The 26,077-nt window shown below is 33.9% G+C and overlaps 2 protein-coding genes and 1 long non-coding RNA gene across 8 annotated transcripts in view; 1 reads left to right on the top strand and 2 right to left on the bottom strand.

Annotated features, from left to right (window-relative positions):
- Positions 1-11,108, bottom strand: part of LOC145136692 (uncharacterized) — a 28,953-nt gene extending 17,845 nt beyond the window's left edge. Inside the window, exon 1 of the long non-coding RNA XR_013720669.1 lies at positions 10,747-11,108. This is a non-coding gene — a long non-coding RNA (uncharacterized LOC145136692). The remainder of the gene's footprint in view (positions 1-10,746) is intronic.
- A 1,750-nt stretch (positions 11,109-12,858) lies between these two features.
- LOC145135745 (ras-related protein RABB1c-like) lies at positions 12,859-14,951 on the bottom strand. Its single transcript, XM_079069974.1, has 6 exons — positions 14,761-14,951; positions 14,040-14,179; positions 13,841-13,923; positions 13,442-13,646; positions 13,272-13,340; positions 12,859-13,116 (listed from the first exon to the last, which is right to left on the bottom strand). The coding sequence occupies exons 1-6, from the start codon at positions 14,804-14,806 to the stop codon at positions 13,024-13,026; spliced, it is 636 nt and encodes a 211-aa protein (XP_078926100.1). The 5' UTR covers positions 14,807-14,951; the 3' UTR covers positions 12,859-13,023.
- A 3,579-nt stretch (positions 14,952-18,530) lies between these two features.
- On the top strand, positions 18,531-21,198 carry LOC145138778 (putative LRR receptor-like serine/threonine-protein kinase At5g37450). Of its 6 annotated transcripts, none has more exons than XR_013721720.1 (9): positions 18,531-18,718; positions 18,848-18,926; positions 19,871-19,958; positions 20,047-20,118; positions 20,365-20,436; positions 20,511-20,585; positions 20,691-20,756; positions 20,931-21,001; positions 21,108-21,198. XR_013721720.1 is itself a non-coding variant. In XM_079072803.1 (8 exons), the coding sequence occupies exons 4-8, from the start codon at positions 20,111-20,113 to the stop codon at positions 21,121-21,123; spliced, it is 237 nt and encodes a 78-aa protein (XP_078928929.1). In that variant the 5' UTR covers positions 18,531-18,718; positions 18,848-18,926; positions 19,920-19,958; positions 20,047-20,110; the 3' UTR covers positions 21,124-21,198. The 6 variants fall into 6 exon arrangements, 4 of the variants coding, with proteins under 4 accessions (XP_078928929.1, XP_078928926.1, XP_078928928.1 ...); XR_013721719.1 differs by having other exon boundaries at positions 20,931-21,018; XM_079072803.1 differs by lacking the exon at positions 20,931-21,001 and having other exon boundaries at positions 19,920-19,958.
- The last annotated feature ends 4,879 nt before the right edge of the window (positions 21,199-26,077 follow it).

The raw sequence follows: 26,077 nt of genomic DNA, 5'->3' as shown, positions 1-26,077 counted from the left end.
AGACGTCTTGACTCTTGATCAATTTTCTAGCGTTGATGCTACTAAATGTAGAACTCTGATCTGATGCCTTAAGATGATTAAGAGAGACAAGAATAAAATAAACACTGTTTTGATAGATACCGAACAACAACATATTAACTCTCATACACACTTTTATATATATATATATATATATATATATATATATATATATATATATATATATATATATATATATATATATATATATATATATATATATATATATATTTCAACCGTTACAATTATTACAACTATTCAGATACCAACGGTTACTAAACTGCTATAACTATCTATTAACAGCCATAAATACTTCATTCCTAACGGTTCTAATGACTAGCTTAATTCTAACACTTCCCCTTAAGCTAGACATTAGCAACACCCAAATTCTTCTTTAAATGATTGAGTGCTCCAACTTGCAAAGACTTTGTAAATATATCGACAACTTGATCTTTTGAGCAACAATATTCAACCTCAATTTCTTGATCCTTTACTAACTCTCGAACAAAGTGAAACTTGAGCCTGATATGCTTACTTTTTCCATGAAAGACCGAATTTTTGGATAGAGCAATGGCAGATTTGTTGTCACAAAAAATGCTAGTTGCTTCCCATTGAGGTTGACTTAATTCATTCATAACTGACCTTAGCCATAAGGCTTGACATCCAGCAATTGACAAAGACATATACTCGGCTTCTGCAGAGGAGAGTGCTGACTGCCATGAAATTGCACCAGAACAAAGATTGAAAACATATCCAGCGGTGCTCTTGCTATCTTCTTGATCTCCTCCAAAGTCACTGTCACTATAACCTTTGAGGTCAAACTTGTCTACTTTCTCATAAGTAATTCCATGATCCATTGTCTCATTAACATCTTAGAATTCTTTTCGCAGCCTCCCAATGATTGATCTATGGAGATTCCATGAATCTGCTGATTAGGCTTACAACAAAAGTAATGTCTGGTGATGCTGTTAGATACATGAGAGTTAATATATATATATATATATATATATATATATATATATATATATATATATGTGTGTGTGTGTATGAGAGTTAATATGTTGTTGTTCGGTATCTATCAAAACAGTGTTTATTTTATTCTTGTCTCTCTTAATCATCTTAAGGCATCAGATCAGAGTTCTACATTTAGTAGCATCAACGATAGAAAATTGATCAAGAGTCAAGACGTCTAGCATGAAACTCTTGTGGGTAATAACTCTTTGGCACCAAATGTGAATATAGCCCGATGCAAGGTCCACACCAAATACACTTGACGAGATTCTGATGATTCCCACTAATTTTCGGGATTGTTTAGTTTATTATAATTTATTTTATTTATCACTCGGTATGCATCTCTAATTTCTGGGATTGTTTTTTTTTTTTTCTTTTCTTATGTAATTCCACTCAATTATATTACCCCTTGTGTTGCTTTAAAGGCATTTTGAACTTTCCATGCATGCAAGAAAGTGTTAGCTAAAAGAAATAAACAATTGGAAATTTTCTTGGTATTATGTAGCATGTATGAGATGTTATTTTCTTTTTCTAAATGTTAATGCTTATTTTATGTGTAAACGTTTTGAATAATTTAAAAATCATTTTTAACTAACTTTTGGGGATGGAAATTATAGATGAGTGAGTGAAGAGAAATACAAATGATCTTATTTGGGAAATGAGAAACTTAGAAGGATTTGGACAAGTTTTGATCGAAACTTGTAGTTTTTAATGATAATTTATATATGCTTGCTGACAAGATACACACATAGGGTGATAGGGTCATTATTAAGTGTGGGACATGTTTATTATAACATCCTTATATAAAATTATGATGTTGGTATGAATTTTCAAAACAATACAAATCAATAAAGATGTCAAACATTCTCTCTTATAATGCCTCTTCGGATTATTGTAATGAAATGATAAAGTCAGTATCGAGGCCTGATGGAGCTAATGCAGTGATACCAATGTATGTCACTGACTTTATGTATTCATCTCTAATGAAATACTGTTCCATAGTGTTTCAATCTGAAATGGAAGCCACCTATAACCGACCTGTGGTGTGGGTTGGGGTATTCATCCTGATAGCATCATTGCAATGCTGTCTGACTATATTACTTGATTTGTGGAGTGGTTTCTACAACAAGCGATATTGGTTACCATGTAGATATTTCTATCTGGGTGTTGTTTCTCTAACATTTGCAACAGCCGCAGTGAAATTATCTACGGATATGACAAGCCCGATGAATGGAAAGGTGGACATAACAGCCAAGTTTGGAAGCTTGGCTTTTATGTGCACAATGATCACAAACATCATGCCTTCTTTGGCGTCCAAGGACACCAAAGAACTTCTATCAATCGCCATAACTTTCGCTATTCTCATAATCACTGTCATCGGGAACACTTGGGTGCAGTGTATTAGTCGTGTCATTTCTAAGTTTGGATACTTGTACGTTGGTTTTTTCTTGTTCCAACTAATACTTTTACTCGCTTTTGCTATAACAGTTTCATCGTCTAACAAAATTTTAGATGCCAAGTATCAGACGCTTAGCAAAACGGTTTGGAAGGATCAAGCACCGCATGACACAATATACTCTTTTAAGAGTCTAAGTAGCCATGTGGAACGATACTTGATCATGGCAGAAACGCGTAACCCTGAGTTTGCGCTTTCTAGCAATCCGATTTGCTTTTTTTCTCTCTTGATTTCTTTAGTCAGTTTGGGATTTTACATATTTATAGCGGTGACACAACTTGCTTCACCTGATGATTTGGTACAGGATTCAGCATACAGTTGGTCTACGTTTTCTATCCTTATAGCACAGTTCAGTGGAACTATAATAGGGGTCATTGCCCCTATCATTAGATGTTTTACAGTTGTGAGATACAAATCTTTAATCTTTTGGTAGGGGGCTGGGAGCTTATGGTAGATGTGTTCAGAGTGGAAAGATATTGGACTCATACCCTATTAGAGTGGAAGGAAAATCCAATAACCTTTCGGTTAAGGAGTCGGAGATTAAGAAGGTTTATCCGGAAACTGAAAAGCACCGGTCTTAGACTTTTGATTGGATTCCATAAGGGGGTCGTTGTAACATCGAAGATGATGCAAATCTTCCCCATTATGGTGCCAAGTGTTTTCGTGTACCATTTCAAGAAGATGGTACCATTTACTCCATCCTCAACCAACATCGATACAGATCATGAAGACATGAGCATATACGACCTGTATCTTGATGAAAATATAGAGCTTGAAGAAACATCTATGAAACGGATTTCAGACTCTCTTGGTTAGTTGAGCATATACGACCTGTATCTTGATGAAAATATGGAGCTTGAAGAAACATCTATGAAACGGATTTCAGACTCTCTTGGTTAGTTGATCCAAATAGGGAAGGAGGAGCAACCTAAGAGACTGATAAAGCTTCTTGAAAACTCTGCCGGTTCGAGGGGGTAGAGAATTTCGACCTATATCAAGTGGAACCTTTACTACCTGTTGAACTTCCTCGCAGTTGGATCTTGGCAGTAACAAGCTTAACATGCATCGCCATTGCTCTTCCGAGTATGGATAGGGACATAATCGACAACTTATTTGAAAGTGTTGGTAAGGGTCACTTTTACACAAATCTTGTGGATGAGAGCTTGTGTAATGCATCATCTGAGCTTGTGAAAGCTCAATTGGCGGCAAGGAAGCTGTGGGATGAATTGGACGACAACTACATGTGGGTGGAGAAAAGTGCATTTCAAGGGAAAACAACCATGGAGAGATCCTTGGGTGGTTTTCTAACAAAGCAAAACAAATTTTGGATGGAGAACTGGTGCATAACGTATCTTGGGAGTTCATTGTTATGAATTCAATGTACCGCATTGCACAATCCATCATTATGGTTACCACCCAAGAAGAAGAAGCAGTGATTCCTGAAGACCACTTGTTTACGCTGTTATCTCGAATGATAGTTGATATCTTGCTAGCCTCAGTGGCGGAGCCAATGGGGGGCAAGCGGGTGCTTCACCACCCCCCAACTGTTTCAATTCATATACTAGAAAGACTAATAACTCAATATATTTGATTGGTTAATTGATGGTCCATATAACCCACCGCCACCATTATCTTTTGACAGGAAGTATGAGTTTATTTTCTTTAAATGTTAAATAATTATAGATTCTCTTTATATGGTTCCATTTTGTGGATTCTTTCTTTTCAAAAATGAAAAAAACCATTTTGTTAGAAATAGATTATAACGTAAAAAATAAAGATCTATAATACCGTTTCTATAAGTGACTTTGATTCAAAAAAATCTCACTAAAGATAATCTAAATTCGAAAGTCAAATTCTAAAATCATAACCACATTCTATCAAGATTTTAAAATACTTTTGATCCAACACAAGGGATTTCTAAGGCACTAAAATATAATTTTCCTTTTTATTTACCATATATATTGTCAAGCAATATAAAAAGAAGTCATATTTTATATTTGTAAATTTAAAGAACCAAAAAGTCATGGTTTTGAGTTTGTATAATACTAAAAGGTAACTAATTTATTTTTAGTAAATTAAAAAGGCATTAGAAATTAGGCATTTAAAACTTTTATCAATTACTCTATGATGATTATTTTTGTTAGTTTTTTAGGTTGTTGATTATACGTATTTATTCTGATGTATGATTTACTTATTAACTTGCTAATATTATTGTCTCTAATTTGGAGTTGTCAATTTGGCTAAAAATCATTGGAGTTGTCAATTTGGCTAAAAATCTTGCTTTATCGATTGATCTAATATGGTTATGAAAGAAACTTTTGATTTGTTTATCAATTTGGCTAAAATGAAGAACTTTAAGAGGGTGTTTAAGATTACTTTTGGCTAAAAATCTTGCTTTATCGATTGATCTAATATGGTTATGAAAGAAACTTTTGATTTGTTTATCAATTTGGCTAAAATGAAGAACTTTAAGAGGGTGTTTAAGATTACTTTTTAACCTTAAAAGTCCTTTTTTTGTAAAAAGACTTTTTGCAAAAGGACTTTCTTAAAATATGTGTGGATTACTTTTTGAGGGGCAAAAGACAAAAATTGTTTTTAAAAATTGTTTGGTTTAACTTTTACATGTAAAATAACTAAAAGTCACAATAAGTCACATTTTCGTAACTTTTAGAAACCTCTATTTTTCTTATATTCAAAAAGTCATTTTCAAAAGAACTTTTCTACTACCCAAACACCTTTGGGCTTTTCTTTTTTGACTTTTTGGAAAAGTTAAAAGTCAAAATTGACTTTTTGGAAAAGTTAAAAGTCAAAAATCATTCTAAAAGGAATCCCAAATACCATCTAAGTTTTATACGATATTATTTATGTGAACTGTGGTGAACCTAGAATCTTGACAAATTGATAATGTCAATGCAATAAATGATTATGTATTTTATTTACATCTTGTATTGTTAATTTTGACCATTATATATGAGATAATCATATTGTTGTTAATAAACATAATGTATGACCGCAAATAGGCATTATTTCGAGTTTTTCTATAGTCAAACCCTTGGCTTAAAAAAGCATGATTGATGCGATGATGCGGCCGTTGCGATGCGATGGAATAAGGGCAACATATGTGTAAGGCTGGTGGGTGTGGGTAACGCCCATACCCACGTTATGGGTGCCACATCATCTTCTTCTCTTCATAACATATCAATAAACATCAAAAGGAAATGGTGTTTCTTATTTGAAACGACGTTGAGAAGAAGCAAATCAGGAAAAAAGCAGAGGAATAACATGCGTTTCGTCCCGTTACCACCATCACGCCCGGTGGCATAACACCCGATAACGGCTGGCTGGGGCGGTGTTCCTGCCGCCATGGCGCCGTTAAGGGCCTGCCACATAAGCATAACGGCCGGTGGCGTTGCCCGCTCCGTATGGTCTAAGGCGTTGCGACCTACATGTTGCCAGGAAATGTGTACGCATCCAACACATCATGGTCATATTTTTTATATAATTAAAAAAGCACGTGCAATTGTTAATTAGTTCTAGTCAGCCCTATTTCTAACCTAGACATTTGCGTACCAAAATACAAAGAGGCACGACACATAGATCACAATTCACACGACAATCTTTTCTTCTCTCTTTTCTTTATCTATTAGTCTTCCACTCTTCCTCTTCCCTCATCTTTTTTGATTGACATTTAGTTAACCTCAGCTTCTCTTCTCTGTTATTCTTTCTACTCTCATTCATGGATACTAACAATGCAGTCAATGCTTCATCTGACTTCAATATTGATCCGACAAATATGCATTTTGCATTCTGGTTTTTGAATTTTGGTTAACTAATTACCAATAGATTTGGTTTCATGATCGATACATTAGGTTTCATTTTATATCTTTATGGGTTTTTAGTATATTGGTAAACATATATTGGTAATTACCACTTGTGTGCCACACTTAAATGTTGTCATCGCATTCACATCGTGCATCACGCATCGGCCTCCGAGATCCTAATCGCAATGCTGCACATCGCACTTTTTAAAACCAAGGTCGAACCTAAGACTTCCTGACATTGCCTTTGTTGTAAGAATACTAAGTGGTTCACAAGCAACCCTAGTACGCATCATTGACAAGCAATAAGTGGTGCTTAAATAAATTAAGAAAAGTTTATGGTTTGTCATATGCCTTAGAGGCAGGCAGGCAGGCACACACGGGGATGAGCAAAGGAACCAATCCAGCTGGAACCGACCAGGCCCGGGAACCGAAGTCGGCCGAAATTAAGAACCGAACCGGACCGCCGGTTCTACCGGTTCCTACCGGTTCTTGCCGTGTCTTCAATGTTGGAACCGGTCCTCGAGAAATAGCAACATAAGGTTCCGGTTTTTGCCGGTTCTACCGGGGTTCCGTTTCTACCGGTTCCCGGTTCCAAAAATCCACAAGAATATCGTCCCGGTCCCGACCCGATCAGTTCTATCTGGTTCCGGCCGGTTCCACGCACGCACGCGCGCGCACACACACACACACACACACACACACACACACACATATATATATATATATATATATATATATATATATATATATATATATATGAAAATTCGAACGGACAAATTTTTTAGCATGAGATTTGTTAGAAGTAACTACCGCCCCTTAGACACCATAAGGACGACCCCCTTACCCTGCTAGGGGCTATTTGGAACCCCACCAGGGGTGTTGCCCCGGGACCCCTATGGTCCCGAATTCACTTTGGCTTATCTCGATCGAGTAGAGAACACCTCCAATCTCATATTATAACTATAGTTCAACTCAGTTTGTCTCGACAAATTTCAAATACTCAAGAATCACGATGTCCTTAGGATTGAATCCATCAACTCATTTGAGTAATTGAAGATATTATACACACAAGTTTTTACATAAATTCTAATGTTCATGCTTGAAACTATTACAAGTCATTGTTTTGTCCTCACGAGTGCATAAAAGCCAAGCACTAAGCTTCCTGAAGCGGTAAAACTTCACTCACATAGATGGTCCTTTTAATTAATGCATCAACACATACATTTTTTTAATAGAGCTGTTAACAAACTATTTATCCTAATTTTAATTTGCAGTTTTAAGCACATACCTTGGGATGAAGTAAACCAATGTGCTTTGATCTCCAAAAGCAAGCCTTCAACATTGAATTAATTCCTAGCATTGTATTAGGAGAGAATTGGGTATCTTACCCTTTCAGAGATACCAAACGGGACTTAAACTTATCTTGATAACTGACATATTTATCAATTTCTTAGCTAATCCTTTCGTTAAATGATCGACTAGATTCTATTAAGTCGAACAAACTCGACATAACCTATAAACTATCCGACGAGTAATTAGCCCACGTACCATATTATGGCTAACACCTAAATGTTATGACTTCCTATTATACACTTGACTATATGACTTAGATAAGGTTGGTGCACCATCACAGTGTATAGAAATAGGTGAAATAGGTTTTGGCTGTAATGAAATCTAAAAAATCATATTCCTTAACTACTCTGCCTCCTTACCGGCAGTAACTAGAGAGCTACAAATTCATATTTCATTGTCGAATTGATGATGTAAATTTGCTTATTTGAGGGCGACGAGATTGGTCCATGGACAAAGTAGTAATACCCAACCACTTGTGGATAAGTAGTCATCAATATTGGTAATCCAACTTGCATCAGTATATATATACCTCTAAGGTAGAGAGAAATCCGCCTATTTATAGCCATACATGTTGATCAACAACAATATATACTTTTAAATAATGGTCAAAATTATCCATAAAAGATGTAAAAAAAATTAATAAAATATATATAACCGTTTATTACATAAACATTATCAATATGTCAAACTCTGTCAAAATTTTAGGTTCATAGTTCACATATATAACATATATAACATCGTATAAAACTAAAAGTTTTTTATTTTAGCCAAATCGATAAACAAATTAAAAGTTCATTTGGTAACAATATTACATCAATGGACGAAACAAAAACACATGGGATCTATAAGCCTCAAAACTGTCGGTTAATTTAATTTAAAATATATCGAATACTATTAGCCAAATATAAAAAAAATGAATAAACTAATCATGATTCTTCTATAATATATACAATATACGAAGGTTCATCAGATGTTAAAATACATAAAATAATTTTCAATAATTTATTGTTTGATAAAAGGATCAATGCAAAGAGTTCAATGTCATTATGTGCACGTTATGTACAACTATCTCGCCCAAATATACTCATTAAGTTATGCACATGAAAATATACGCTTATTAAAAAACATCGTAGATATAAACCATAATTGCATTTTTTTTTAATTAATTTCATGTTTTGAACAAATGAATATATCGCACAAGCATTCCTATGCATAACAGAAATGGTTCCTCATGGAATCGACTGTGATTAGCACTTAAAATTACTAGATTTTTTTTCTATGTACGTCAATGAAATATGCAATAAACAAAAAATCAAAATAATAATCTAGTGTTAGTTCCTTTTCTTTTAACCAAAAGGATGGAAACTCCGTCTCTTGTAATGTAAATTATGTCGACATAGACAAAGACAGCTACTTCATTTACAATTGAAATTCCAAAATGATAAGCTCAAACGGTTATCATACTTAAACTTTACAGCGTTAACAAAAATGAGATGAAACATTGTATGAGACGATTTTTGACATCTTTCCCCAAAGTATATGTATTGATGTTGATGCTTATTGTTTTAAAAACTAATATGAGCATCATTATTTTATAAGGATGTTAGAATCAACATGTCCTACACTTAACACCGACCCATTGTGTGTATCTTATCAGCAAGCAATAATTCTCATTACAAACCAAAAAATTCAAAACTTGTCAAAATCCTTCTAAATTTCTTATTTCCTAAATAAAGTCATTAATAATTCTCTTCACTCGCTCATTTTTAATCTCCATCCCCAAAAGTTTTATTTATTTATTTTTCTTTCTCTTATGATTCTACTGATGGGTAAAAATGATTACTTAAATTATTCATAATACTTCTAGATAAAATAAGCGATAACATTGGAAAAAATGAAATAACATCTCATACTTCCTACATAATAACTAAAAAATTTCCAAATATTTATTTGTTTTAGTTATTAATCGTCAACATTTTTATTGTTTTTAATCATCAAAAACTATGTAAAAACTTTGTAAAAACTATGTAGCTATAACATAAACCAAGCAATAGAGAGCATTTAAACTAAAAGTTATATGATTTACTTTGATAAACAAATATGTTAGAATAGTTATACATATTACTTGTCATTTTTTAAACAGCTAAATATGATACGATTCACTTTGATAACCAACTAAAGTGATATGATTCAACTTATAACGAAGAAAAAACTACTATAAAATAAACGAAATTGCAACATTTAACAAAGAGTCCTTTTTAACTAATTGCCTTTTTTTTATTGAAGAAAATGAGGATAATGTAACATTTAACAAAAAGAGTATCATGCTTTTTGATTGAACAAATATCTAAAACTACTACAAAATGTACATATTTTAACAAACAACCCCTTTTTAACCAGTTGCCTTTGAATGTAAATAACCTTTTTTCAAAAATAAAAGATAGATTAAAAGATGCAATGAAACTTTTTTTCTAAGTTGCAAATTTTGGTAAAAATAGCAGCAAGATAAGGATTTCGATTTGGCTTTAAGGTTTATTACTCCACCTTCAAGATCTTGTTTTTCTTCTTTTTTGACCTTAACGGAAATCCAGATCAGGTGTGAGGGTATAAAAACTTAGGAGAAGAATTAGTCAGGCATCATATGTCTTTTGCACACTTGTTTTGGAGAGTTCCCCTCTGAGTGTGGGTTCATTAAATCCAGTAGCAATTTCTCGTGATTTTCTATGTTTTTCTCTAAATTCTCGGTTATTGCTTATCAAATTGGTATCAGGGTGGTGGATTCTGGAAATTGAAAGCTTGAAGCTAGAGTGACTTGAAATCAGTGTGTAAGTGTAGGGAATCAAAAGTGTAGTCCCTATGGGAGCTCGATCATTAAACAATAGAGTAGAATAAATTGAAAACGCAATTGTCATTATACAGTCGAATCAAAATCGATTTGACTCCAAGCTGGAGTCGATTGAACAGAATTTGAAAGAAAACTCGGAAAAATGGAGTCGCGATTTAAAGAGATCGGCGGCAGTTTGAAGATGAAAATGCTTCAATTAGCCAAGATGAAGCACAATTCAGAAGGTTTAGACAAGAACGTACCTGAATCAAGTAAGTGAACGCCGTCTGGGGTGAGTTCCGTCAACACCACCGCCTGAAGCACAGATACGATCCAGATCGGCGTCGGAGAGTGAGCATCGTACCCATAACGGCGTCCGACGGTGCCTGAGAGATACGATCCAGATTGGTGTCGGGGAAACGTCTTCCGACGGTGAAATCCATCAAAAGTACAGATCCGTCAAAAGCACATCGCATCTTACTTCTATTTTTTTTCTAAAGCCTACAAGAAAATAATCGTCACTTATTACTAATTTATTACTTTAGTTTATCGATTCAAACGTTAGGTGGCCCATCGTTTTTTCTTTACAAGAGTTTGAAGGATGATGAGTTGGCTTCCAATATAGTTTCCAATATAGGCATAGATGAGTGCTTTAAGTTCATAACGTTTATACCTTTCATTTTTCACTTTTTCAGTGATGTTTCCTTTTCATATTTCTCATTTTTTTTTTAAACCTAAAAATTATTCACTTTTTATTTTTTAAATATATTTTATACAAATATTATACTATTTTTTATAAATTAAAAATCATAAATTTTAATATATTTTTATAACTTTTTAGTTTATATATAATTAAATTATATATTAAAAACTAAAAAAAAAATTAAAGAAGCAGCAGTTGACCAATTGGAGAGAGAGAGAAGATACCACACCCAAAAATCTTTCATCCTAAACCGCACCTAAGATGTAGTGTTCCGGTTCTACCCATACCGTGTAGCCTATGGGGAAAAAGCTAGAACTTGTGGCTATACTCCCGATAATTGATGTATTCATAGGTCGGTTGTAAATGGGTTGGAACCTAAAAATTAAGGATAATGGGCCAAAAGGACTACATGGAAGTATCGAACTTCTTGGAAGAAAAAAATAAAATAATATATAGGAATAAGTTCTATAAATCAAATTTCAAAATAACTACCGATTAGGGGTGCAAACAAGTCAAACTATTCGTGAGCTACTCGGGATCGGATCGTTAAAAGCTCGACTCGAAACCGATTTTAAACGAGCCCAAGCCGAGCTCGAGCTTATTATTAAGCTCGTTTATTAAACGAGCTCGAGCTCGAGTCTATGTCTCTATGCTCGATTAGGCTCGCGAGCCTAAACGAGTCTTTATAAAAAATAATTTATTATTATTTTTATATATTAAAATAAAAACATATTTGAGGATTAGGGATTTAGGGTATTAGTAAACGAGCTTCTTAACGAGCTCGAGGTGAGCTTAAGCTTATTTAGGCACGTCAGACAAAAAACGAGTCGAGCTTGTATAATTATTTACAAGCTCGAGCCGAGCTCAGTACAAGAAGCTCGAATCGAGCCGAGCTCGAGCTCGAGCCTCATATAACTTAAACGAGCCCGAGCCCGAGCCGAGCCTGGCAAGGCTCGGGTTCGGTTCGGCTCGTTTGCACCCCTACTATCGATCAAAGTTTAGAAGACAATAAGAATCTTGAACTCAATTTCAAATAAGCCAACATGAAGCAAGGAATGTGGGGAATTTAGAAGGCTTTCGGATACTAAATTGCAACAAAAGAGAGTTCGTGCTTTGTGTTACCGATGTGATCAGAAATATATGTCGGGCAATAAATGCAAGAAAAAAAAAAAGAGTTAGAACATTGTGGTTGTGCGAGAATTCAAATAAGCCAATCATTACCGAAGATTTTTTACCCATTCAATTGGCTAATTCGAACATCATATTGGGCACACAATGATTGATTACATATTCACAAAATAAGACATTTAGACTATTTCTTTGTAGTGGAGAGGCGGGAGATCCATATTCGCAAAACAAGTAGTCTTTTTGTGATGGAAGAAGAAATGATTGTTATCATGTGATAAACCCTTTTCCCATTTTTACATTAGGGAGTAGGGACTAGCCCATATATAAAGCATGTGTATGCTAGTGAACAGTCAAGTTCAAATCAAAACTTAAATATTTATGAATACCTAAGAACTTGATCACAACCCTTGGATCATATTCATCTAATGGCTGTGATTTGTGGGCAATTACAAAGCTACAAAGCCGTTGGACAGTTACAAAATGGTGGGCCCTACCCTACAAATCACAAAGATGAATTTGAACCAAATTCACCATATCAATAGCATAGATAAATAAAGTAAATATATACTAATTTATCAGATTATAAACTGACACCAATTTTACATCCATAAAAAAAGAGCTAATCATAAGTAACGAATAAAAAAAGAAGCCAGAAATACTGTGGTCATGTGATGCAAGGATGCATTAAGCCAAGGACTTTTTCGTCATTTTAACTGCAACAGGCTCCTTGTTGCTGAGGGGTGCCCTCTCTTCCTCCTGATGGCCCCGGAACCCCACCATATCCGACTTTAATCCCATAAGACTGCCATACACCAAAAAAAGAAAAATATGAGATGACTATTTTTTTTACAAGGGTATTTATGTCTTTTTGTATGGGACAGAACATTGCAATTTTTGTCTCATTCAGATTAGTACAAAATAGCACCAAATTTGTATGAACGAAAAGCTTAGACTTGCCTCGTTTGATACGTCAAAAACTCCATCTTGAATCTTCTTATAAATTGTTCCAGCTGTGTTTATAAATGCCTGAAAGAGAATTTGTAAATCAGAAATGGAAATTAACAAAAAAAAAAAAAAGTAATAATAGAATGAGTCATTATATTCCATTATCATGGTGTACGCTTTACCTCCTCAACATTCTGTGCTGTTTTTGCTGAGGCTTCCATGAAAATCAGACCATTTTCTTTTGCAAATTGTTCTCCTTCTTCCGTACTAACAGCTCGTCTGTGTGCAAGATCACATTTGTTGCCAATTAGCATAACTGTCATATTTGCATTTGCATGTTGCCTTGCATCCTCCAACCAACTTGCAAGATGATTGAATGTCTCCCTCCTACATCATCCATCATCCATCATCCATCATACATCATCCATCATACACACAACATTAGCTGTCACTGTCACTGTCACCCTGACTCTGACTTGTAACTCTGCAATTCTGACTGTGACTGTGACTTGTGCCTGTGTCTGTGTCTAATTTTGACTGTGACTGTGATTGTGATTGTGTTACTTACAATGGAATCATACCTGGTGATGTCATAAACTAAAAGTGCGCCAGCAGCGCCTCTGTAGTAAGATCTTGTTATAGATCTAAATGACTCCTGGCCCGCCTGTCATACAAAAAAAATGAATAATTGATTGAGTAAGAAAAAATAAAGAAAAAAAATGGTTTTGGAATAAATAAAGGTGGAAAGAATAGAAAAGGTAGAGAAAGTGAATAACAAACCGTGTCCCAGATTTGTAGCTTTATTGGTTTGTTGTCAATGGTGATCATTCTTGCACCAAATTCTACACCAATTGTTAAATCATGAACAGGTTGAAAACGTTTGTCTGTGAACTGCAAAAGAAGGCATGATTTTCCAACCCCTGTGCACATGTTAAACGTTATTTACATCATCTCATACAATGTTTCAAACCAAATCATGAATCTGAAATTAGATTATGACTGCAAATTTTGTGCAACTTATACTAATAACCTCCAACAAGTCTTGTAATAATCCTCTTTGAGTTTAAGACATGTATCGATTATCATCATGATGAACGATTAAGTCTACATAAAATCAAGTTTCTGCTCAATTGTTTCAGATTCCTTAAGTAAAATCACATCTGAAGTTGTTTTCAGTTTTAAGTTTGACATATAGGACTCTGGTTACAGGCTGTAAAAATCATTAAATAGAAGTATAACTGAGTGTCTAGTGTTACAGTAATAACCATTGGAATAGATAAACATATAATTCATAATGAATAGAAAAAACGAGCATAATGAAACAAATACCTAAAAACTGAACGAAACATATCACAATCAAGAACAGTCTCTACTGACATCGTATCCGCATTAAGCCATTAACATTATACAAAACAACACGCTCAGAACCAAAGTTTGATTGTACACGGAAACAACGATTAATCAAACAATCAGAAATTTAAACTGAAATTAGATCGTATACCTGTATCTCCTATGATGATGTACTTGAAGAGGTAGGCGTAAGACATAATTCTTTAGATCTTTCAGAATTCACGACGAAACAAATCGAACCAACAACACCAAATCGAATGAACTCAAATTGAAGATTAACTGTTTCTAGAGCGTCAGAGATCAATGTGATTCTCTATAAGAAGAAAAAAATCCTGAAGAGATTGGAAAACGCAATCCTTCGTCTGAAAGAAATAAGAACAGTGATGCGAATACAACGAAATATTGAAATCGGGTTTGCTTAGCTGTGGTTGTTCAGCAACTTTTAGAGATCTTGACAAAAGCCCAAAATTAAAGAGTTGAAGGCCCAATTAGAATATACCTTGAACCCACTTGTTAAAGCACATTTATATAAGAATAATTTTGAAATGGTTTTTGGTTTATATAGTTTCCAATTATTTCACAATCGCTGCCTATTCGTCTATGTAAAATTACATGGGTGAGGGACCGCTTGTGCAAAAATTGAAAACCATAAGGACAAAATCGATACAATATACAAAATTGGACTAGAATTGCAACATTCAACAAACCATAGAGACCATATTTAAAATTTAGTTTTTATTTAATTACAGATCAATCATAAACGGGATGATTTAGGTTATTTATTAGTAGATAAACGAATTGTTTGAGTCATCTTTATCATTAACATGTCAATTATATCAAAGATCAATTGAAATATAGTTAAATTTATACAATATTTTAGGTCATTTTATTAAGTGAAATCAATTGTTAGTGTAATAAATTAGTTTTGTGTTCAAAGTATATCTTAGATTTTGTAATCTTGACTTATTTAGAGATAAAGATAAACTCATTAATCTTTGCATTACACGCATTAGCATATAACATCACGTAATATAAGGTACAGTTCAGAATTTACAACAAATACAATGTTTTTCTTCAACTTTTTGAGAGCTATGCCCAATTGGTCGATAATCGAAATGCTAAAGATGTTACAATCGTGTGGGATTAAGAGTTTTGTGTGAATTTCGTTGATTAATCATGTTAAATGTGTCAAATAGTACTTTTAACACCAAGTAAACAACAAAAACACCATGATAATTTATGTGGAATAATGGTTGTTTGTTTTAAGAATATTTGATGTATCTTGTTTCTTTTTTGCCCTTCTTTATTTGCTTTGACCAAAGTGGTTATGAGATACGAAAGGCTAAAAGGCAAGTCATTCATGAAGTATTATCAAGTATTTGCTCAAAGGTATATGAAAAAGCATTAGTTCTCTTTGATGAAAGCAATGTATTGCGGCCTAATAACATATTTTGATAATGACTTTTAAATTATTAGAGACCAGCCAAATACATTTAAAGGTCATTGATAAAAGTAAAAAAAAAAACATACTCAACAACAATGATTTATTATAAGATTAGACAATTTCTTAACTTTAAATAAATTCAACTCTAACAATCGTCGATGATTTAATTCCAAAAAGCATTTTAATATAATCATATTACTAGAGGCAACTAGATGTTAGTTTTAGCTATATTGCAAGCCTGAGATTTGAGTGGTAGACACTCGCATAAGGGAACAGGCGTCCGGAGGAAGCACCTTTGGTGAGGTTCCAGGAGTCATCACCCCTGAAGGGATCTAACAAATAGCATCCGTGGCAGGTCCAAGGAGACAAGATTTACAAAATTAAGTGTATATATAGAATCGTTTTCAGGTTTGCAAAATCATGATCGTAAAATCAAATCGGAATCGTAAGATTCTACAAATGAACTACTACTAGTGCTAGTTTTAATTAGTTTTCATTCAGATATCCAAAAAATCTAGAAAATAATGCCAAAAATGAAGAATCTTGCTAATTATCTAACATCAATTATGTGCGTACTATTCACTTTCCAGCCCATCACACTTAATCAAAACTAACATAAAATGCCAAAAACATTATATATACAATATGACTATTGATTTTCTTTTTTATAAATTATTGGACTATTTTGTTCATGTTACTTCTATGTTAAATGGTTGAACCATCATGTAAAAATGAAATAAAATAAATATATATAAAAAGACGAGTATATTTAGTTATTTACAAATCACGAAACTATATTTCTTTCTCATGTCTTTTGAGTAATTCATTTTTGAAGCATCTACGGTTCAAAGGTTCAACTACACTAATCGTTGCTCATTTAATTAGAATTAAATGAGGAGTTTTAGAATTATACTCATTTAATTAGAATCAAATGAGAAGGAAAGCTGGTAAAAAAACACTAGTGTAGGTAGAATTGGAACACTTTCGACTTTACGATTCTACGATTCGATTTACGATTCTACTACGATTCTACCTAAAAACAAGTTTGCTAAGATCGGAATTGAAATACGGATATGAGATCATAAAATCGTACGATTCTACGATCAAAATCGCGTTTTTAATAACCTGCAAGGAGAAACGACCCTTGTAGAGTTCATAAGGCAAAGCTCTTGGCTACAGTCCTGCTAAAAGCCAACCGTCACATCTATTCCCTATAGATTTTTCCCGCTAATTAACTTAGCTATCGTTGTGAAATATGTATATCAATTTGGTTTAACAGACAATTTTTTTTCTAATTGTTTTTAACGAAGTTGTTGTTTCTGAAATCATAAAATAAATAAATAAAATCAAAGTAATGTGTTTTAAATTTGGATATTGCTATATTGAATTATACCAAGTCTGATTTCGTGTAACCCAAAAAATATGATTGAAATTACATACCAAGTCTGATTTCGTGTAACCCAAAAAATATGATTGAAATTACAGATTTTGAATGCTATTTTATAAATGATCCCTGAAATTATCCAAGTTATTATGAGGACCATTTCCATTTTTATTTGAATAGTTCTAAACCATGTAATTGGTAAGAATGTGGGTTAGAGATATACATGGATCATGATTATCTTATCTGTGTGCTTCTGTTAAACCTATGCTTCAACCATCAATCTCATATGTCAACAATGCAACAATCCAACAACCATTGATCTCTCCCTAAATTAAGCTTTCAAGTTCTCAACATCCTGCCAAACCCATCACTTCCCCAAATCTCGACCACCAATCTCAGCCCTCTATCGTTATACCTCGACATCCAGGTAAAGACAAATTGACCTCGTATCAAAATTAGTTTTATATTTTCATCGCCCTCACGTTGGTTCACTACATCTTTTTTTTTTTATCATGAGTTTTATTAAAAAGAAAATTTTTTAATACTTAAATGTCATAAATTAGGTTATGGTTTTTTTTAAATATGTTTAATTGAATTTTTTAGAGTTAAATATAAAATGTACCAGAATGATATATATGTCGCAATCCTTTATGCATACCACCGAAAATAAAAGTAACCAACTGAAGTTTGGATTAACCAAGATCTCCAACACTACTAGAAAAAATGGTATTAGCGACAGAATTTTAGCGACGGAAAAAATCCGTCGGAAATTACAACGGGTTAACAACGGATTTCCAACGGATTAAGAAAACCCGATTACAAAGATTTTACCAACAGTTTGCTAACGATTTAGCGACAGAATAAACATCCGTCGGTAAGTCGTTACAATTTTCCGACGGAATACCCACGGAATTTAAGAACGGATTCGAGACGAAATTTAATAACGAACTAGCAACGGAAATTAGAATGCCTATTCTGTATGGGCTATTGACCCCCCAAGGCCCAAGCCATTTAACCCAATCTACCATATTTTAAAACCCGATCCGATTCCTTATTTTGAAACCAATGTAACCCTTCTGCCTTCACGATGGCCTTCACGATCCAGATACGCTTTTCGACCGTCGAGCTTCGACCATCGCACACACTTACCAGTTACAAGTGTGCAACCATCGCCGCTTACTTGTGCTATCGCCAACCATCTCCGCTCACTTCTGCAATCGCCAACCATCGCGACCTCCTCTCTTCTTTCTTCTCGTTTTCCCCCTTGACTGCACGATCCAGGTATGATGTTGCCCTAAATCGTTTTTCCGTTTCCTTTTACTCTTTCGCACTATGTTCGAAATCGCACAAATGAAACCCACTCACAACAATCGACCTCGATTTCATGATTATTTTTCCGTTTTACGTCAGATTGGGAAGGGAATTGGTAGAGGAGGGTACCGTATTCAGAAGATTCGAGACACTACGAGAAAACGTCAAATGCAATACGGTAAATGTAATACGGTTATTACAATATCTCTATTTCTTTCTCATTATCCGATATGACTCTTCCTCTCCTTTCTCTCTATTTCTTTGTTGATGATTCTACTTGTGGTTTGTAAGTGCACATAATGTGTTCGATGTATTGCCTCATTGACATTATTTATGGTTTTTGACTTAGATTTCTGTTCTGATCCTTACCTTTCCGTTCATGATCAGTGGTGGTTTGAATTTAGGTTAATTGGTTTTAAGAACACCTTGTTATTGTTTGTTTATAACTGACTCGAGAGGATTTGGATGATCATATAACGATATCTTTTCCTATCAACTCCTGTCCAGTAGATAAGTATTTAGAAACATGGACAGGAATACATTTTCTTATCCCCCTTTTTAGTAGTTATTGGAACATTCAGATTAAAACTAAAACTGGCGCTGTGCTTATCTAGATTATTTTCCTAATCAGCTACAAACAAAAAACCTTAGGAACCAATAGAGAAAATCCAATACAAATTGTATAGCTATACATTATCAAACAAACTGATTTTGACTCCTTCCTTTTGCTTCTTTGTTTATACAACAAAAGACTATGGTTAATGCTGCATGGCTCATTAGTTTAGCATCTTGTTTTCATAAAGTTCGATTTTTCTTGTCTATGTTTATACGTGTATGCTAGTCCCCTGTTTATAACCTTTGTGTTCTATTTGGAAATGGCATATACGAAATCTCAAATGCAAATTTCTTTTTTTCAAAGCCAAATGCTTACATTAAAAGGCTAAGAAATGGCATGTGAATTTGCAGCAAATAGTGCTTTAAAACCTAATTTCTACAAGATTTTGCACACCGTTAGGTAATGCCTATCCCACAAATCTCTTGCCTTCCAAGGGCATAATTGGAAATTGTTGTTTACATTAAAATATTAGCATCAAAGCAAACTCTGAATATCTTGATTTGTAGCGGATCAACTTGACCTGGAGCTTTGTTTCTTTGATCCAAAACATCGCAGGAAGGAAACATTTACTTTAAACAATTCATCTTAACGAAGGTGTAATTTACAAGTCTTTTATGCCTTACTTTTATTGCACTATATAGGGCTTATGTGATTAAATAACATTTTTTGTTGATGTTTTCAGCCATTTCAACAACAACTCATTAAGTGGTCAAATTCCTTTGGAACTTTCCAACTTATCTACTCTAATGCACTTGTGAGTAACATCATATGCATGCTTCTCTCTCTTCCTTTCATATGATAAGGGCATTCACGTCTTTTGCACCAATGAGAGATCAAGAGCGAGTCTCTGTCCCATCTTTCTGGGTGGGACAAAAATTGCAGCTTTTATCTCATTGACATTTGTGCCAGTTCCAGTCAAACACAGTACAATCTGTTTTATGTCTTGTCATTTCTCTCTATATTTTTATATCTAAACTTTTTATGCCATATTTATTCATAGGCTTCTGGACAACAACAATATATGCGGTTATCTTCCATCAGAATTTGGAAATTTCCCAAATATGCTGATAGTGTAAGATAATATTTAGATCATAATGAATTAGTTAAATCATAAATGCTCATCTATTTGTTGATCCTATCATTCAGTCAACTTGATAACAATTACTTTGATGGAGCCGAAATTCCTGCTTCATTTGGAAATCTATCAAAAATAGTGAAATTGTAAGTTCTATTCAGAACATTCTCTGCTTTTTTTCATATACAATATAATGATAATGATTCTATAATAAACAAATAAATGAAAGTTTTGAACTTGTGTTGCAAAAGCCTTAGAAACTGTAGCTTGCAAGGAGTTGTGCCTGATCTTAGCAGAATACAGAATCTTAGCTATATGTAAGTTTTTTCCTTTTCTTTTAATGTCCCTCATTTCTAGGATGAAATATATCACTTTGTTGCCTTATTGACCTTCAGTAATTAGTGTGTTATGTTACTTTTCTTCTTCTTGAAATTGGTTCAAATGAGAGGCTTGTGTTATGTTACCTCATTTCTAAGCATAGTACTTTCAAGATTTAGGTTTAACTGAAGTACAATGCTATAATTCTACAAAGTTTGTTGGTTCAACTGTCGAAAGTCCAACAGTAAGTTGTTAACCAATGTATGCAACAAAGTGAATTTTTTATCAATTTATACAGATATGTGTTACTATTTTTTTTACGAATTTTGATTCTCATTTTTATTGTTTAGATGGAAGAAAGGATGACATTATGCAACATGGTTGTTGAAGCTGGTGGGAAAAATGGTATTTTTCCATCTGATGCTACATCGAGGTTCGTTTCATCATACTCTTCTCAAATATTTTAATCAGTGATGGTTACCTTTCCATGTAAATAGGATATAAATTTTAATTTTTACTTTTATACAGGTGCTTTTGGAAAAAGAATGACTTGTTTTTGGGCATCCATTTTCAGAAAAGGCAGGAACTGAATCATTTGTGTTTAAAAAAGTTTATATTAGATTTTTCTGACTTTTGTGTGTTTTATTACATCTTTGTGCATGAGAGTTGTTTAGAATCACCTATTATTTATGTTTAAAAACCTTTCAATTTTATATTTGTTGGTTTTAAAATATAGATGCATGTTTTAAAAAATTTATGTGTTGAATATGTAATGATTTTTAATTTTTTCATGAATTTATAATTTTTTTCATAATGCCAAAATCTGTTGCTAATCTGTTAAAAAAATCTGTCAGTAATCCGTTACTAAGCTATTTCGAGATTCTGTCGGTAATCAGTTGGTAAATTATTCTGTCGGTAATCTGTTGGAAACATATTCCGTCTGTAATCTGTTGCAAAAATATTTCCGTCAGTGATCCGTTATTAGTTACCGACAGAAAAATCCGTCGGTAAAATTTTGTTGTAGCTGTCGGAATTCTGTTACAAACAGTTAGCGACAAGAATATACCGACGGATTTTGGTCTGTTATAATTCCGTCGGTAAAGAGTATTAGCGACGGATTACCGACGGTTTTGGCCGTCGGTAATGCTCTTTTTTGTAGTAGTGCAAATACAAACTTCATCATCTCGAACCTCTAATACACGAATTTCTTCGTCATTAACGTTTGGTATAATCAAGAGCAAACTTAAAAGTGAAAGGTGATCCGATTGGAAAAGTGTCATTGGTTTTAATACCCCCTCCTCTTCTACGAATATAACCTGGATACTCTCACTCTCACTAAAACGCACTTTCTCCTTCAACTTCAAACCAGCTTCAACAGCTAGCGAAACGATATCCCATCTGTCATATGGAGAGTCATCTCTATGCCTTATATGCACCTCGCCCCCTTCACTCAACATCTTGCTTGCATTTCTGAAGTAAGCTCCGACCAACTCCTTATGCTTTCTGTCGTCATATATACAACACAATCAATCATGCACAATGAGTACAAACATCAATTAATGCATGCATAGAGTAAATTAACATCTTACTGGATTAATTCTGTGTCACGTTCACGTAGATAACAAATATGACCAGCATGAGGGAAGTTGAAGATGATGATGTCCAACTTCATTCCCTTGAGAATGGGGTGAGTGTGCATTTTGTGGACATCGATTTGATACATCAATGCGCAGCCTAATCTCTCCAGTTCTTCAAGGTGTGATACACTCGTTTGATGGTTAATTACTAAGCAATCTATGAACATCAATATATGTGTAAGCTTTACGTTTAGTTAGTAAGTTATATTAATCCTTAATTAAAAATCTGTAAAGATGGATAATAGAGGTGACAAGATTAATGGAAAATGAGCTAGTCAAAACAGATAGTTCTGTTTAATTTCATAATAATCAAGAATACATTTTAAACCGGTTTATCCCATTTTCTTTTTAGCTATTTTATTCGTTTTACTTGCTAAATGTTAAATAATACAACTTCAGACAGCTAGCCTCAGCCCTCAATTGTATAGAATCTTCAAGATTACTCTAAGTCCCCTTTAGGCATGAAATTAGATGATCTTATCTTTAAGGTAATATTGCTTTTTTCTTTAGTTTTCTCTGCTTCAATTCGCTGCTTCTAATAGAATATTGTGTTTAAAATAAAATAAAAGTGTACATATACAAAACTAATACAATTTATCATTACGTGATGCATACGCCTACCTTTATCAAGATACGAAGTAGCAACCATGTTTTTAGCAGTGCCAAAGGCTCGAGCTAAACATGCGGAAAATGAGAAATCACCTTCACCCACAAGTAATATCTTCTGGGAACTGTTGTAGCAATCGATCCATCCTTCTTTTCTATCTGAATTGTTCATGTCTATTATACATGCACACGTACGTACGTACGAAGCGTTTCGGATAAGCTTATATATACTATACATGCTTGTATGTATAGTAAGTAGCAGTTAAAGTAAAGGGAGATGTAGCATTGTCAAATACTGTTCATCTTCCCAAAACAATAGTTACAGAATTAAGCATGCATCATAGTTACAGACGTTCAGATTTCATTGCTTTTAATAGGTGGTGAGTTATAGAATTTTCAAACGAAAGTTAAATTTTGTCATGAACAACAGTGACCAATATAGCGCTAGAGAACAGTTGAGCTTTTACAAGTTATTCTTGAATTTTGTCCGATCCGACATATATCTAACCAAATTCACTATAAGAAATAAGAGTTTTTACCTGCACATAAATTACCCATACATGCATTATTAAACCATCGTAAGGTTAAAGTTTGTTAAGCTCAAATATTCTGTCACCACTATGTAATATTGTTGGTAGGGCCATCACTTTTATATACATGAATAACGGTATGTCAATAACATCTTTGTATATAATATCATTAGAAGTTACGCACATTGTTTCTCAGGTATCAAGGTATTAAAAATGCACCTTCAGTTCTATTTTCAAAAATAAAATGACCATTTTATCCTTAACAAATTCTTTTTCAGTTTTATTTTTTGTTTATCAGATTAAAAAAGAATATATATATATATATATATATATATATATATATATATATATATATATATATATATTCAAATGAGATCATTTATTAATTTAAGAACAATTATGAACAATATTCGGCCACAAATTTTAAATGTTGAAAATTTAAAGATTTATTTATTTCTAAACAATTAAAAAATATCCTACCCCACCTACCCTCCCACCCCATCAATATACATGCTAGTATGTCGGTTTAATCTTCTCCAGACCATCAGTGAAACCACTGGAAAGTTGTCGGAACCGCCATATCGCCGCTGTATCATCGTCAGATCGCTTTTGGAAAGCTGGAAACACCGGAACCACTCGATAATCGTTTTTTCACTCTCCAGACCTATTACCTCCACCTTTGCTCCTCCCATCAACGGAAACAACCTCTCGTCGGAACCACCAGACAATCGCATTTTCACTCTCCAAATCTACAAAAGTTTGCTATCATCTGTTCACAGTGAATGAAGCACCACCAGACCAAATGATCGACTTCCATCATGACTTGTCTCGATCTCGTTTCACCAGATCTGAAGAAGGCCACAAGATCTAGTTCTGTCAGCCACCTCCGTCGCTGCCATAAAATTCATTGACGATGTTATAGGTTTAAGATCATACCCAAAATATGGAGTCATCGTTGTTTCACCATCCACCAGATTTGGTTTCACCGTTCAGCATCGCCGACTTCATTCTCACACACTCTCAATTAGGCTTCATGGTTCTCAGCTTCACATTCGGCTGCCTCAACAAGCTGATAAACTCAATATCAACCAAAATCTGGTGGTGGTTTCTCCGAAAAAATTCGTGCATAAGAGAATCCAGGTTGTGAAGGTGTACATGGCTCAGAGGTTCGATGTGTTGGAGATGGAGAAGAAGAAGAATCGATGGAGGTTGAGTTTAGACAAGTTTTTTTTTCTCGATTTCTTATGTATTTTTATTGAAAGGTAGTATCACAACTCATAATTGTTTTTACAAAATGTTTTTTGGATATATTTTTTTTGTAACATCCGATTTCGAGAAATTTCTTAATTCATGATTGTGGACAATAAATAGATCAAGTAAAGGCTTTGGGCTTCAAGGGAATAGGTTTTAGACCCTATTGGATGTTGATAATATTCGTTATGCGATCCAAGCCCTTGGTTTGTGTTGGAGTCAAAGGGTAAAACGGGAAAAGTGATGTTTCAGACTTTTTGCATGAAATATGGATTTTTGTTCGAGAAGTTTTTAGTCCAAGATATATATATATATATATATATATATATATATATATATATATATATATAATATTGTGGGGCTCTTCAATATCTTTCTGTGGATATAAAGATTGTCGAAATCAGAGTTGAAACAAAGAAGTTATGACAGTTTGAAGTTACGTCGATTTTTGGGTTAGTCGCGTACGTTGGGCGTACTAGGGCATCCCTAGTACGCTGGGCGTACCAGAAGTATGTTGGTCATACATGATCAATTCCCAAACCCTTTTTTCGTGGTTTGACCCGTATTTAAGCTCCTTAACTTCCCCAAACCTATTCCATTCTCAGCCTCCACCTCTCCAACACCCTCTCTTGAAACCCTAACCATAGTTTGAGCCTTGTGAGAAAAAATAAGGTGTTTTTAAGTGATTTGGAGTGTTCTTGGTGCACCTTGGAGAAAAAGGAACTCATTGAAGAAGTGTTTGTTGCATTGGAGTTTGTAGATCCAGACTTTGATCACCTTGATCTTTCTTCTAGAGGTATAAAGCTTGAATCTTGTGGATGTATTTGTTAGATCTAGCTAGTGTTGAATGTTATGAGCTTTTGGTCATTTTAGTGCATAAGTTTAGATCTTGGAAGTTTGTGACCTTATTATGGATAAAGTTGAAAACTTTATCCATCTAAACATCATTTTGATTCAAATCTGAAGGTTGGAGACTTGGACTTAATGGATTTAGTTGATAAAGATGTACTTTTGGGCCCCTTTGAGACTTAAAGACTAGATCTTGGTTGTTTGGACCATTCAAATGGATAAAGTTAGAAACTCTATCCATTATGGATTTATTAGGAAGCATAAAAATGTAATCTTGGTCCCTTTTTCCCTTCCATGCAAATGTTAGAGAGCTTAAGAGCTAAAGACAAGTTAGGATTTTTGGTGTTGGGCATTATCTAAGCATGAAAACTCATAAATATGGAAACTTTATGGTTTGGAATGATATTTGGCGGCTAGATCTGCAATTGGACGAAAGGACTTCATGAA

This window comes from Lactuca virosa, chromosome 9 (genome assembly GCF_052849685.1).
Source record: "Lactuca virosa cultivar CGN04683 chromosome 9, Lactuca_virosa_CGN04683_v6, whole genome shotgun sequence".
Classification (NCBI taxonomy): Eukaryota; Viridiplantae; Streptophyta; class Magnoliopsida; order Asterales; family Asteraceae; genus Lactuca; species Lactuca virosa.
Note: the sequence above shows the minus strand (reverse complement) of the source record. Positions and strands in the feature narration are given on the sequence as shown.

What these genes read in the sequence shown, in the direction of transcription:
- LOC145135745 (XM_079069974.1), bottom strand. Translation starts at nt 14,806, where the DNA reads ATGTCTTACGCCTACCTCTTCAAGTACATCATCATAGGAGATACAG. An exon ending in CATCATCATAGGAGATACAG is followed by an intron (nt 14,180 to 14,760) that starts GTATACGATCTA and finishes ACATGTGCACAG; the next exon opens with GGGTTGGAAAATCATGCCTT. An exon ending in CAGCACAGAATGTTGAGGAG is followed by an intron (nt 13,341 to 13,441) that starts GTAAAGCGTACA and finishes ATTCTCTTTCAG; the next exon opens with GCATTTATAAACACAGCTGG.
- LOC145138778 (XM_079072803.1), top strand. An exon ending in TTCCCAAATATGCTGATAGT is followed by an intron (nt 20,437 to 20,510) that starts GTAAGATAATAT and finishes CCTATCATTCAG; the next exon opens with TCAACTTGATAACAATTACT. An exon ending in CTATCAAAAATAGTGAAATT is followed by an intron (nt 20,586 to 20,690) that starts GTAAGTTCTATT and finishes GTGTTGCAAAAG; the next exon opens with CCTTAGAAACTGTAGCTTGC.